The sequence below is a fragment of the Mesocricetus auratus genome, unplaced genomic scaffold (assembly GCF_017639785.1).
Source record: "Mesocricetus auratus isolate SY011 unplaced genomic scaffold, BCM_Maur_2.0 Super-Scaffold_100041, whole genome shotgun sequence".
NCBI lineage: Eukaryota > Metazoa > Chordata > Mammalia > Rodentia > Cricetidae > Mesocricetus > Mesocricetus auratus.
The window spans coordinates 8,522,687-8,537,998 of NW_024429218.1; the positions used below are offsets into that span (position 1 = coordinate 8,522,687).

Consider the following 15,312-nt stretch of genomic DNA (forward strand, 5'->3'; position numbering starts at 1 on the left):
GAACTCTGATCACCACCCACCTCTGTCATCAAAGGATCTATTGTCCCTTCTAGCAGAATTTTAAGGTAGAAATTGAACAATTGGGAATCTAACAGTATCTAAGCCTTAAAGATCAACTCCATTCACTCAGTATAATACCTATAATTCACACAAGATTTTGTGTGTATCAAGCTTCTTTTTCTTGATAAATAATATTTCATGCTATAGATATACTACTGTTAGTTGAATAATTCATATTAAGTGACATTTGGGATGCTTTCATTGCCTGGTGATGATGAATAAGGCTATTAAATTTTTTGTGTATACTTTTTATCTCTAGGATAAATATCCAGGATTTTTGCTTCTAGCTTACCTGTAAGTGTTTGGCTTTATAAGGAACTGCTGAACTATTTCCATGTCAGCATTATGTGAGGGTGCTAGTCAGTGTGCAGCCTTCCTGGCTGCTAAAACTGTTGAAGCAGCACATTATAGCAGTTTTTATATCATCCAAACATAATTTCTCACTCTGGAGATCATCTCTTCATGTGGCTTTGCCATCTGTACACCCTCTTTTTGAAATGTAAGTCTTCGGGCATTTCACACATTGATTATTTAGGCTTTTTTCTTGTTTCATTGTTGCAGAGTTCTGAGAGGTTTTTTTTGTATAATTTGGATTCAAATTCTTTTTTACACTTGCCACATTGGAGTATTTTCCTAGTTAAACATGTGTATTATTATTGTTGTTGTTGTTTTTGTTTTTCAAGACAGGTTTCTCTGTCTAACAGCTCTAGCTGTCCTGGGACTCACTTTGTAGACGAGGGTAGACTTGAACTCACAGATATCTGCCTGCCTCTGCCGGCTGAGTGCTGGGATTAAAGGTTTGTACCACCAGGCCTGACTTTTTATTCCTATAAGAATGTCTTTTGCAGAGCTGAAGTTGTCACGTTTGTTGGTGTCCCAGTCTGGATCTTCTCCATTCCTTCTTTCTCCCCACTCTCCTCATTCCTCTTTCCTGCCATGTCTCCCCACTGCTTTGATGTTTTGAGATAGTCTTATTATTTAGTTCACGCTAACAGTGAATTACTCACTCTCTTGCCTTCACTTCCCAAATGATGGCCCAGCCATAATTAGCACCCATATCCTGACACGTTTCTCCTTGCATAGGACAGGATTTTGGTGTCATGTGTTCTTTGCCTAAGTCTGGTCCACAATTTTCCCAGCATAATTTTTATAAGCTTAGGTTCATAGGTTTATAACCTTATCTTTTACTAAAGTTGTGAGGTTGAAGTAGAGTTTTGCTTTTATTATTATTAGAAGTAAAGATCTAATTGTCTCAGCACTGTTTACTGGAAAGTCTTTTTCTACATTGACTTGCTGATAACTTTTTCAGAAACCAACGAGGAATATTGCCTGTCTTTTCTTTATTTAGTTTCACTAATACACCCTTGCCATCCTCATAGCTGTATAGTTCCTGGAGGTTTCTAGAACATCTTTGCAAAAAGGAAGTCTTTCATTTTTCTCTCTCTCGCAGTTCTTTTGTCTGTTCTATTTCCTTTGCCTTTCCCTGAACTTCAGAAGTCAGCTCGAGGAAGTCACCAAACATTTGTTCTTGGACTTTTGTTTGTATCAGACAGAATCTATAGAACATCTTGGGGAGAGGTGACAACTTTAACCATTCAGTGTCTTTCAATCTTTTGTCAAAGTGTGTCTACTTATCTAGAATTTCTCTTCATTAGTAAGTCTTTAAAATAAATATCTTTTACAATTGTTGATAAAGTTATGCTTAAGCTTCTTATTTATTTTGAATCTCCTTAAAGATTGAAAACTGTGTTACTTGTGGCTAAATGTTTGTGTGTTAGCCTCTTGTCTGGGGTAACCCTGCATTCTCACTCCTATTTACCAAACCATTGTGTCTTTGGATCTACCCCTTATATCTGTCATCCAAGTACATCAAGGCCTTGCTGATGCTCTGCCTTATTTGCATCACTTCTCAGAGTCCCTGGTACACTTTTCTACATCAGATCCACAGTCTGCTGATGGAGCCCGGTAACAACACTAAGAGCACCCTTTCCTTTCCTCTTCCTTTTCCATGACCTTTCTGCCACTGCTCCGTGTCCTGCTCGTTCTCTATCATAATTATTGGCTCCCTTTGTTTCTGTATAATTCCACCCTCTTTTTGGGACCACATGACAGTTGAGCAGAGATGGCGGTGTCGTACAGAGCACCATCCCACACAACTGAGATTTCACCTCGTCTTGGAGAAGCTCTCCTCTCCTAGCTTGGAGGAATGTGAGCATTAGGGCAGCCTAAGAGCCCTGATTCCATCCACTTTCATTGCTGCTCCCCACCACTCTGACCATGAAACTACACGAGAGAGAAAAATCCTTCATTTTTCAGTATCAGGAGTCCTAACTCTTGTGTGCTGGGCTAACACTAGAGGTCTGGACTCTCTGCACACTGAAGATAAGCTCTGAGACGGACACTGTGTTTAGTTTAGGTCAAGTGAGATCAGAACAGAAACGGAAGCTCATCGCTGCTGGCTTGCTGATATTTGAGATTCTGACTTTCTCGTCTCATATGCCTGATGCTATTTACCTTTAAAGTCCTCAAATACCAGAGTGACCATGCTTTGTGCACTGACTTTGTAGCTCATAGTGTGAGATGGCACAGTAGCCCTCCTCACTGCCTACAACCGCAATTCACCTGGCACAGTACGCGTCCCGTTAACTTCAGCGTAACTTTAGTTGCTTCAACTTCTGACAAAGGAGTTTCTAATAAGTTGGCCTTGTGTCCTCACCTTATTTATGTGCCTTAATTCAAGGAAATCATTGATGTTTCACACTTATCATCTGACCAACAGCTTCTCAAAGGCAGTTTCTTAATTTATTTTAATTGGGGAGAATTAAATATTATTCTCAATTAATAATAGTTTTGTTTATTTGTGTTAGTTGAATTTCTCATGTCTGATCAGCACTTTTTTTTTCAACAAAAAGGATGAATTCACAAACCAGTGAATCTGAAACATGGACGAACAATATTTCCATCATGTGCTTTTCTTCTTCTTTTTTTTGGATAACCCAAGCTTTATAACAATAATAATGTATAGCTAACAACAACTCTGGTAATAGTTCTCATTGCTGCCTAACAAAGCACACTTATGTTCAGTCTCAAGGAGTTTGGATTTTGCCAACATAAATAAGGATTCCTTACAATGTTCATGTTATATGGCAGGGAGATCTCTTCATTAAAGACCAGTTGCTCATTCTCAATCACATAGCTACATTTTGCACAAAAGGCCCCTGTGGTAGCTGTGGGGTTTGCTAATGAAACATCACTGTGCTTTCCACTAATCTACACTCTAGGGATTTGGGGGCTAGGGATGTGTCTCAAATGACGTGTGTTTACTTAGCATGATCAAAGTCCTGGTTTTGATTCCTAGTGTCCCTTAAGCTAGGTGTTGTAGCATAGCCCTCTAATCACAGCACTTGAGAGGAGCAAGCAGGAGGAACAGAAGTTCACAGTCATGCTTGACTATGTGATGAATCTGAGGTAAGACTGGGATGTATAAGACTTTCTATTCAAAAGAGATAAGGAAGTGAGAGACAGTTAGCTGTTAAGAGCCCTTGTTGATTTTGTAGAGGATCAGGGTTCCCAACACCCATATTAGTTGTCCAATAGCTTCTCATAACTATAGTTCTAGGGGATCCTATACCCTCCTCCAGCCTTTGAGAGCACTGTGCATGTGCAGTGCACACACAGATACATACACACACACATATGTATGAGAGCATACATATGTGTATTTATATATACATAAAAATAAACCTTTAAAATGAAGAAACAATTGTTTAGTGATGAGGTAAGTCATTATCAACCAAAATATAAAGTTTTCCATAAACTTTGGCAGTTCCTGGCCTAAGTTCTGGAAAAGAATACTATGTTGTTTAGCCTCTGCAATTTAGACTGAACAATGACTAAAGACTTTTAATTTGAGAAACAAAATAATAAAGAGAATGGTAAGGGCAAAGAAATTGACGTGGATGTGAAGGGAGAGGAAGATGCCCAGGAAGAAGAAGCAGGTTCTTCAGGGAGAACAAGAGGGTGATGAAGCTGTTTGGAATGTGTTTGAGGAAAGGAGACACACCAGAGACAGCAGGAAGAAGGAAGCACTAGGACATAGTGACGGATTGGAGGACAGACACCAAGTAAAGGTAGAAACGGGATGTTTGGGGCTTGGGTCTTAGAAATGAATTCTTTTTATATGAGCGAGTTTGGATTTAAAGACAAGAGGGCTCTGCTGAAAATTCATAGACTAAAAAACAGTGACATCAGGAGAAAGGGAATTTGGAATTCTAGAGTGATAAACTGGGGGCCCAGCTGGGTTTATTGGATTCTGTTAGAGTATCATAAAAGAGGGGTTGCATCATTTATAAAGATGAAAGGTAAAAGTCCCAAGGTGTCACAGGAGAGTGTGCAGGCTGTATGACTGAGACCTATTAGGACCTAATGCTTAACTACTTGCTTGGAAGAGTTCTGTGGCTTTGAATACTCACGAATGTTATACAGAATACAGCCGTCTTCAGCTATCTATCTCTACATGGACTTCTCACTTCCATACACCCTGGGTTAATCTAACAGTATCACTATGTGCACCAGAAAGGCTCACTGTGTCTGCTACATATGGCCTTTGTTTATTTTCTTGTCCAGATGAGATTTTCATTTCCTAGTTACACGTCTAAATGGCTTAGATGCAAAGCATGTCTCACTGTTGCAAATCCCTGTGTATGACACCAGAACTGCTTGATATTCACAAAGCCTGGCCATGCTAATGATGGCTTTCCCCTGGATGTTTACAGAGACATTTGTTGGTTTGCATTGCAGTGGCATTTCCAGAAGAGAGGCGTTATTTACATTTTGATGTTTAACATCTTCAGGGTTTTTTTTTCTTTTCCCTTTCTTTTTGATCTGTTAAAGGAGGGCAAAATAGGTAGAATAAAAAGCTTAGAGAATGTGTGTAATTAAAAGACTGTTTTACATTTCCTTCTATATTCTAAAAAAATCGATGTATGTTTCAGCTTGCAAGATTGAATATTTCATTAGGAAGCATTAGGAGGTGTGTTTTAAAGTGAGACTTTCAAAAGTCCCCATTGCATCTCTAATAGCCTAGGTGGGAGTGGTGTGTAGATTCATGTCCTGACATCCCCCATTCCACACCCTGTCATAATTAAATATTTGAGTCCCTTTGATGATGGAAAGGGAATTTGATGTTCAGACGGAAATCCATCAGGGGGCATGAGTTATATCCCTCTATTACTTTTCTCATGCTGTCCCTGTAGTGCACTACATAACTACACATAGCTTTGTCTCTTCTTGTGCATGAGGTATTTAAACTTCAGTCTCATTGTATTGCCACATGAATTATTAGGATGCACTGGGATTGTCTTTGTGTTAGCATCGAACAAATTCGTTCAGTTACTCCCCAAGCTGGCAGGCATTTGGTCTGTTTGGGTGTAAATGTAGATGGGTAAGTGGATTAAGTATACTTGGGGAGACTGGATCATGCCTGGCATTTTTCTCACATCCATATCAACTGATGTGTATGTGTGTAAGCAGCTCACAGAAGTGATTAGAGCATGGAGCTTAGAGGGCTTTTCTTTTTTTTTTTTCTTTTTTCAGTAGCAGTTTTAACTGATTTTCAGTAAATTAAACTGAACCCAAGGAGACAGTACTCCTTAAACCAGGGACCTAATCCATAGCTGAGCTGAGCTGGAAGTAGAACTGGAGTTTCTTGGTTCTAGTTCGAAACTACCTTTAATATGTTTTTGTAGAGATAATGATACGTTTTCGAAAGTTAGAACCTAGTAGGGTTTTCATGCTGAGTAACTGTTAGGGTACTGTTGATAAAGCTGTTTCCATGTACTCTAAGAACAGGTTTCTGACTTCATAGGGGACCAAGCCTGATGTGGTTGGCTACAGGACATGATCCTGAACTTAGAATGGGGTTCTAGGCATGATTCTTTGACACCACATGGGGCCAGTCCAAGGTATAGCATGTTAAGGTGGGATCCTAGCTTTGTGCTGGAGAATGAGCATAGGGTCTCTGACCTCACATGGGGCAAGGGCTGGTCTGAAATACTTTCTTACTTTTGAATGATGCAAGCAAGTGTTGGAGGGACAAGGGAGGAGGGGTGGGAGAGGGAGCTGTGTTTGATATGTGAAGCATTCATGTTTCTAATTTAAATAAAAAAATACCTGAAAAAAAAAACCAAAGCTGTTTCCATGTGATGAGAAATAAGCTGACATCAGCTAAACATCGTCCTCTGAACACAGAAGCTGGTGTACTGGCCAAGGTATTTCTAATGTTTTAGGAAGGCACTTTGGAATGGCATTAAGAAAAAGTGTTGAAATAAAGGACATTTGCGGTTTAGTTCTGGATCTGACAAACGAAACAAACATTTCTAAATACTTAAGAAGTTGTTTTATAAAAAAAAAACCTTTAGGTTCATGAATTGTGCCTTTGCCAACTAAGAAGCATGTTGATGGCTGTGTTTTGGGTGGGAAATTGTAGAATAACCAAGAACCCGAAATGTACGTTACAGTTTTGTTCAATAAGGGCTGAAGCAGGCTTGTGGTGTATCATGGATTCAGTTCGTCAGTGTCTAACCTGATTTGCCTCTGTGTGTCCCAAATCTCAATGGGGATAATATATGTCTGAGAACTCCAAACAGGAGCCTTTGTAAGGTGATTCTAGGGGAAATTAAAGCTAGAATTCTACAGAGCCAGTAGTTTTAGCAAAAGCCTTCCTTTCATTCCACTCAGTATCTAAATGGAAGTCTATTAGGACAGTGGTTCTGAATCTGTGGGTTGGGTCATGACCCCTTTGGAGGTCTAACAACCCTTTCACAGGAGTTGCCTAACCATCAGAATCACAGATGTTACATTATGATTCATAACAGTAGCAAAGTTATAGTTATGAAGTATCAACAATAATAATTTTATAGTTGGGGGTTGCCACAACAGGAGTAACTGTGTTAAGGTATTGTAACATTAGGAAGGTTGAGAACCACTGATATAAGGGATAAAGTAGGAAACACAAAGGCAAGCAGCCAGATGCTTTAAAAGGGAACAAAAGATCGGTGAATCGGAAATGTACACACACACACACACACACACACACACACACACACACACACACGCACACACACACACGCACGCACATACCACACGCACATGCACGCACTTGTGCACTGTCTGTTATTCTACCTTAACGTTTTGAGAAGGTTCTCTTGTATTACACTAGTGATTCATCTATCTATTCTTGCATTGGGTTTTAAAATTTCACAACAGTGCTACGTTCCTATAGCTGCTGTGAGCATTCAAACACTCCTGAAATAGAGATGCCAAGATATATCATAGGCTTTGGTTACAGTCGTTCTAGCCACATCAGTAATGAGAATTGCATTACATGTGGTGACCAGGAAGACTCTATTCATGCCTGCTGCTGGATAGCTGCTAACACCAGGGTTGAAGCAGAGAATTTGAGGCCTTTGTAAGACACTGGCTGGCCACCTTACCTTCATCATCTCTCAAAATGTAGTCTGGAAAAGGAGGACTAAGTCACAAATGAGGAAAAGAAAACTTCCCATGACTTGCCAACTCAGTCCCTAGGTATATAACTGTACACATCATGACATAAATTCCTTTATTTCTCAGCACTAGAAGAGAAAATCATTTATCAGGTGTTTGAGTGTTCAAAAGTAATGTGCGTTAGCTGAGAGAAAAATCTAGGGTGTTATAAATAGTCACTACATTTCTTAAAATTGGACTAGCTTTGTGTGCTCAAGCAAAAATGTTCGAATACTTCTCTTTGAGAATTAAAGGGTATCTTTGTGATGGGTAATCAGTTGCAGGGGGAAGTCTGCACTTCTCAAGGAAACAGTGATTCATACTACCAGTAAAGGTCATGATTAAACCTTTTAACTGCAAGCATTGAAGTGTTGTTCAGAGATATGCCATTTTATGACTCGTAACACCTTGTTTTGACATATTTAAGCAGAAAATGATAAAATGAATGATTTAAAACCACCTCAGAATTGCCACTGTAGGGGCTTTTTATACTGTCACAGCTCACATCACATACACACAAACATCTGATGAATGTTTTCTATTTTTATTTCAAAACTGGAGTTGATATTTTAATTCTTATATGTTTAAAATTATAAGAAGCAGTTGTTTTGTATCTTAATAAGAAATTTGGCATACTCTTTAATAATAAATCACAGTTTTTTCTATTTTATTATAATGTGAGGTTAGTTGTACAAATATCACCAAGATTTTCTTTTGGTACATTTTGATTTCTACATTTTATTTTATTAGAAGGAAAGTAACCATGATCTAGTAACACAATTGTGCATCATTTTCACCTTAATTTACTCACTCTTCAATTAGCATTTTGATGAACTACATTAATTTTTTCATTTCTTTTTCTGATATCTCATAAAAACACAGTGATATTCAGAAGGTACTGGTTAAATTATAAACATCAATATCAAGAATAAAGTTAAGCAGATTTCTGAATAGAAGACTAGCAAAGAAGATTAGTGTCTAACCAGAGACCCTGAGCCTACAGGGCTTAGAGAGATATTACAACACATCAGACCTCTGGAACTGCACACCCTGTCTTTAACAAAGCTAAAGGGAAACTTAGTATCATGGTGTTGGTGTTTCCATGGTGCGGTGAAACCACTTATTCTTCAGATTTTCCTCAGGAGTGGGGGGGCACGAGACTAGAGTGAGTCTTCAGCATTGGTGGTCTTCTAATCTTATCTTCGGCTTGCTTTATTGTTGCCAATCACAGTATTTTGTACTGATGAAAATTACGAAGATGAAAATCTTACTAATGAAATCAACATCTCCACTAGATATGGATGAGTCTTTCAATGACTCATAAACATAAAGAGTGAGGATGCCTGGGGTTGCCACTTTGCTCTTGAATGTGTCATTTCTGCTTTGGATCCCCACTGTTGTCCAATGCTCTTTGACACAAATTCGTTGGTTCTGTGTCATGCATCCTCACTTAGGTTTTCTGGGACACAATCTTTTTCTGCTTTCTCTCATGAAAAGAAAACAACGACTAGTAATGGTCAAATTGCAGAGCCAGCGGTACTACTATACCAGACATGAGCTCTATCTCCTGTGGTTGGCGTAGGGGCAACAGTTTAGAGATTTGCATTTATAACCCAGGATTTATATATAACGTAGTGTAGGGTTTTGATCTCTTGAACTGTGTCCTTTCCTCTGGGGTGTTCCTGAGAGCCTTTTGGGAGGTTCATCTTCACATTGCAGTCCATGGTCCTACACCATGAATTAATGAAAGTGACACGATGCTAGCAATGTGATTGGCTGTGCATGGACCACATCTGTTTAAGTGTAACAATCCCTGGTTTTCAGAGTTAAATGTGTTCTGGATGTCTGACAAGAGAGAGGATACTTACCACAGTATTTCATTGATTTTTTTTTCACTTGCAGAACCTCAGATGGTGGCAAAGTGGTTGGGACCATAGAAGTCAGCCTCGTGAAGATGGGGGAGATTGAGGATGGGGACACGGACCACATCACGACAGATGTGCAGGGACAAAAGGTAGGCTCGCAGTCAGCTTGTTGCACAGATTAAATTAGAAATGATAAGCTTGGCCAGGAGCCTGTGTTGCCAACACCCTGTGGGGTTTGAAATCTCATTATTCAAAAGCTAAATGAGAGATCATCGCTGAAATCGAAGCACAGTATGTGTGTTTCCTCTCTGAAGCAGAAAGCCTGTTTACTTGGAGAATACTTGCATTTCCTCTCTGAAAGACGGTGCATGTGTACCCACAGCTTAAAGCTTTGTGCCATTCAGAGCACCTTTCTCTCCTGTTCCAGCCCCCATGTTGATATCATCTCTTCTCAGTGGGAACAAAAGTGGAGATCATTGTTGCATTGTGCCGTGATTACACTGCATGAGACTCAGGGAGGATTCTGGGAAAGTGACTACCAAATGCAGTCTGCTCTTTTATTCCCAAAGACATCTTTGGAAAGAGATGCAATTCTAATTTGAATTTTATATGAAGGAGAGAATATTGAACAAGAACTTCGAATTTTATAAAATTGCACAGAGAGAAGAGGTAGAGGCAGGCAAGGAGGGAGAGAGAGAGAGAGAAAGCCGAATAAAACTTATATGTAGGGGGTCTGGAGGACAAGGACATTAAATGCTAGCAATATAATAACTAAAATAAAACTCTTTTTGAAGCCTAAGCCCAAGGAATGTCTACACAGGCCTTTCTCTTTCTTCTCCCTTTTCTGTAACAACAGTAATAACAAAAGACAATATAAATATAAGCCTAAATCTATTTCCCATAAATATAATATTTATTGTATTAAAGAAATTGTTTGAGGCTTAAAAATCTTCCAGGGGTTTCATAGAAAGTTATTTTGTTGTAATTTTAGTAACAAAATAGTTTTTCATACCATAACTTTGTCTTAAATGAACATTTTAAAGGATAAATCCTATTGTGACTTACTTTCTGCTTTGTTGCTCCTTTACATGGAATATATTTTAATCAGGGTCTGTAAAGGAACAGAACTGAAACTGACAGAATGAATGTGTGCATGTGTGTGCGTGTACACCTCTGTGTGTGTGTGTGTGTGTGTGTGTGTTTTAAGAAGGATATGGTCCAGGTAAGCCAGCAATGAATGCTTTACACTAGAGAGGCGGAGAATTTCATAGTTGTTCAGTCCGTGAGGCTGGATATTTCTCCAGTTCTGATCTGGTGTCAGAGGCCTGGAGGATTCCTGGAGAGCTCTTGACCTTCATTCATGCTGGTACACCAAAGGAGTTGGTTCTAACATCAGGGAAGGAATGTCACGGCAACGGGACAGATGAGCTTGCCAGCAAGAGAAAGCAATGTTTCCTCTTTTGAGTCCCTTTCTCTGGGCTGTCACCAGAAGGTGCAGGCCACACTCATGATGGGTCTTGCTGCTCCAAATAATTTGCTTGAGAAATGCCTTCACAGGAATGACCAGCAGCTTGTGTTTCAGCTCATTCCATTGGTAGTCAAGCTGACAATGAAGATTAGCCAGCATAGACTATGCTTGACATTTGAGCCTTAGGAAATACCTATTAGGGAGATTACATTTATCTAACCTTTACAAAATATAGTTATTTGTTTAAAAACATATCTATGATTGCCTTTCAAAAATGGTTCTATTTTCCCAGAGCAGGCTGATGTTTCCTCTTTCCTTAAATCACATTTTCCTTTCCCGTCGTCCAGGAACATTATCATGCACTGTGACATATTCCAAGGCTGCCTATGAAAGTTGGGCCATGATGTTTTTCTGCAGCAGATCCTCGGGTTTGTGCATTTGAGATGTCTGGCCTGGGGCTTAGTCCTCGCACTCCGGCCACTTTCCCCAGATCATTCCACACAATGCTCATCTTTGCCACCACTATACACGTTCTCACATTAAGTTGAGCCAAAGACAATTTGAATTCTCAACTGGGCACCAAGTGCAAAAGTAGGAAGTCAGGCCTGCCCGAACCTGTGACCACATACCAAGACCCCAGCTGCCATAGCATCACCTCCCTTTTCAAACATGAGCCGCTGTCCCTGATTTGTCTGCCCCTGGATGACCCTGTACTGATGTTGTCTCAGGTCAGCTGGCCCTTGACACCAGGGCAGTGGAAGTTGAGGGATGCTAAGTTTGTCGGGGACACATTGACTTGGTCCCAGCATCTCACCCACCCCTTGGCTCCAGTTCAATGCTGTGATAAGGTCATGCAAACTGGGGGATGATGAGTCTGTCTTGAGCCCCTCAGTATTTTACTCACGGTTCACCTGCCCTGGGTACTCTGGTCCACTAGTATGACAAAGCTGTGTAAAGATCCATGTGATGCTCTTTGCAGAAATATGGAGCTTGTTACCAGGGATGTACCCCACCAAAATGTCATGTGGTTTTTATGGACCAGTAATATGGATTCATGTCAGACAGAAAATTTTTTTATAGACATTGATAGTCTCAGATCATACTGTGTGTGTCGTTAACTTAACAGAACTGGTAAATATGCTAAATATTGTTGGCATAAAGTTGATCCTATCTGTACTTTTAACAAATCTTGACTTTTTGCAATTTTCTTTCTCCTTTTTTTTGCAATTTTCTCTCTTCTGCCTAGGAAAATTTATGATTGAGTGATGAATACATATTACCTTCTCATAAACAGATATTCATTTGAATTATGTGAAGATACATTTTTCCTTCAGTGCTTTGTGACATGTTTTTAGAACAGCAGACGGGTACATTTCTCTGAAGGTCTTCCCACTCAGAATTTTCATGAAGTGTGGGACACCTATCTATCACTGGAGCTGATCTACATGTATGTGGCTAATGGTCATAAATGAAATTAGTCTAGAAACTACTACTGAACTAAGAGGCATCATTTTAGTCTCCATAGTTTTGAACAGTTAAAGAGATGGCTTATTTGATAAAATCACTAGCCAAACAAGCCTTTGAGATCCAGCATCCAATAAAGACTTGAGCATGGTTATGAGTGCCTGGATCTCCTGCACTGTGGACCTGAAGTAGAGACAGACTGATCCTGAGAGCTTGCTGGCCAAAATGGTTTGCTGTATATTGCTTTTATTATGTTCAGGTATGTTCCTGTTATCCCTGACATCTCTACGAACTTTATCATGAAGGGGTGCTGGATTTTGACAAAGGTTTTTCCATTATCTAGTGAGATGATCAAGTGGTTTTTCTTTTTCAGCTTATTTATATGGTGGATTACATTGATGGATAGTCATATGTTGAATCATCCCTGCATTACTGGGATGAAGCCTACTTGATCATGGTGCATGATTTTTCTGATGTGTTCTTGGATTCAATTTGCCAGTATTTTATTGAGTATTTTTGCATCAACGTTCATGGGGGAGATTGGTCTATAGTTCTCTTTCTTAGTTGTGTCTTTGTGTGTCTTGGGTACCAAAGTAATTATAGCCTCGTAAAAAGAATTTGACAATGAATATTCTGCTTCTATTGTGTGGAACAATTTGAGAAGTATTGCTAGTATCTCTTCTTGGAATTTCTGGTAGAATTTTAAACTGAAGCCAACTGGCCCTGGAATTTTTTTGGTTTGGAGACTTTTGATGACTGCTTCTATTTCATTAGGGAATATAGGTCTGTTTAAATTGCTAATCTGTTATTGATTTAATTTTGGCAAGTCATATCTATCCATAAAATTGTCCATTTCCTTTAAATTTTCAAATTTTGTGGAGTACAGGTTTTCAAAGTATGACCCGATGATTCTCTGGATTTTCTCAGTGTCTGTTGCTATGTCCCTGTTTTCATTTCTGATATTGTCAATTGCATGCACTCTCTCTGTCTTTTGGTTAGTTCACATAAAGGTTTGTCTATCTTGTTGACTTTCTTGAAGAACCAACTCTTTGCTTCATTGATTCTTTGTATTGTTTTCTGTGTTTTGACTTTATTCATTTCAGCCCTCCGTTTGAATATTTCCTGTCATCCTCCGGGGTGAGTATGCTTCAATTTGTTCTAGAGCTTTCAGCTGTGCTGAAAATTCTCCAGTGTTGCTATTCTCCAGTTTCAAGATGTGAACACTTAGTGCTATGAACTTTCCTGTTAGTACTGTTTCAAAGAGTTCCATAAGTTTGGGTATATTGTGTCTTCATTCTCATTGAATTCTAGGAAGTATTTAATTTCTTCCTTTATTTCTTACTTGACCCAGGAATGGTGCAATTGCACATTTTTCCATTTCCATGAGTTTGTAGGGTTTCTGAAATTCATGTTGTTGTTGAATTCTAACTTAAAAGCATGGTGGTCTGATAAGATACAGGGGATTATTCCAATATTTTTGTACCTGTTGAAGTTTGCTATGTTGCCAAGTATGTGGCCGATTTTAGAGAAAGTCCCTTGTGGCGCTGAGAAGAAGGTATATTCTTTGTATTTGCGTGGAATGTTCTATAGATGTCTGTTAAGCCCAATTGGGTCATGACTTCTGCTAGGATTGTCTCTTTGTTAATTTTCTGTCTGGTGGTCCTGTCTAGTAGTAAGAGTGGAATGTTGAAGCCTCCCACTATAACTGGGTGAGGTCTTATGTGGGATTTGAGTTTTAACAATGTTTCTTTTATGAACATGGGTGGCTTTGTATTTGGGGCATTGATGTTCAGAATTGAGACTTCTTCCTGATGGAGTTTTCCTGTGATGAATATGAAATGACCTTTTTCATCTCTTTTGATTGATTTTAATTTGAGTCTAATTTGTTCAATACTAGCATAGCTACACCAGTTTGCTTCTTTGGTTCATTTGATTGGAAAACCTTATCCTAACCCTTTACTCTGAGGTAATGCTGTCTTTGAAGTTGAGGTGTGTTTCATGTATGCAACAGAAGGATGGATTCTGTCTTCCTATCCATTCTTTGAGCCTATGTCTTTTTATAGGCAAGTTGAGACCATTAATATTGGGGGAAATTAAGGACCATTGAGTGTTAATTCTTGTTTGTTTTTGATTTGTTGTTGTTGGTGGTATTGTGTATGGATTTACCTTGCCTTTTCTTTTGACTTTTGGTAAAGTGGGATTATCTATTGCCTATGTTTTTGTGAATTAACTTCATTTGAATGGGGTCAAGTATACCTGCCTGCAGTTCCCTGGCCAGTAGGTCCCAGAGTATGTAAGCAGAAATTAGGCCCCAGGCAGGGGCCCAAGCTCACTTCTGCCCTGAGTGGGGATAGGAGTAGCCCAGTGATCTTAGCAGATTCATAGTTGCTTGGTCCACTGGGAGTGAGTCGACCTGCCTTCAATCCCCAGGCCAGGAATTCCCCTGAGAAAGAGTTTCTGTCCCAGTCTGAGTTAGCTAGGTCTCACTTCAGACAATAGACACTCCACACTGATGTGATGATTGCTGAGTTTTCATGTGATCATTTAACAGCTTTGTGTTTACTGAGATGAGATGCAGACCTATAGGAAACAGGGGAAATGAACCTTATGTAGACCAAGTCTCACTGTAGGTGTCTCCAGTGATTTCAAGAGTACCCCCCCATCTAACTATGAGAGAAAGGAAGATGACCATAGGTGACTTATAGTTGGTCAGAAGAATCATTTAAAAGAATAAAGTTTATAGTAACTCCTGTATAGATGGAACTCAATACAGAAACTATATTAACAAACTTACTGAATATTGTAAATGAATGTCATAGTCAAGGCATAAGCAGTGGCCAGAATTTAGAGTCATTAACAAAGACTTGGAATCTTTGTCTTTCCCTTCAAAAATCTTTCTGGAATATGTAT

The 15,312-nt window shown here is 39.3% G+C and overlaps 1 protein-coding gene across 6 annotated transcripts in view; it reads left to right on the forward strand.

Annotated features, from left to right (window-relative positions):
* Inpp4b (inositol polyphosphate-4-phosphatase type II B) overlaps positions 1–15,312 on the forward strand; it is a 748,592-nt gene that overhangs the window by 518,216 nt on the left and 215,064 nt on the right. For all 6 annotated transcript variants that reach the window (XM_040734799.1, XM_040734801.1, XM_040734796.1 and 3 more), the window contains one exon: positions 9,508–9,619. In XM_040734799.1, coding sequence (XP_040590733.1) covers positions 9,508–9,619 — 112 coding nt within the window. The remainder of the gene's footprint in view (positions 1–9,507; positions 9,620–15,312) is intronic.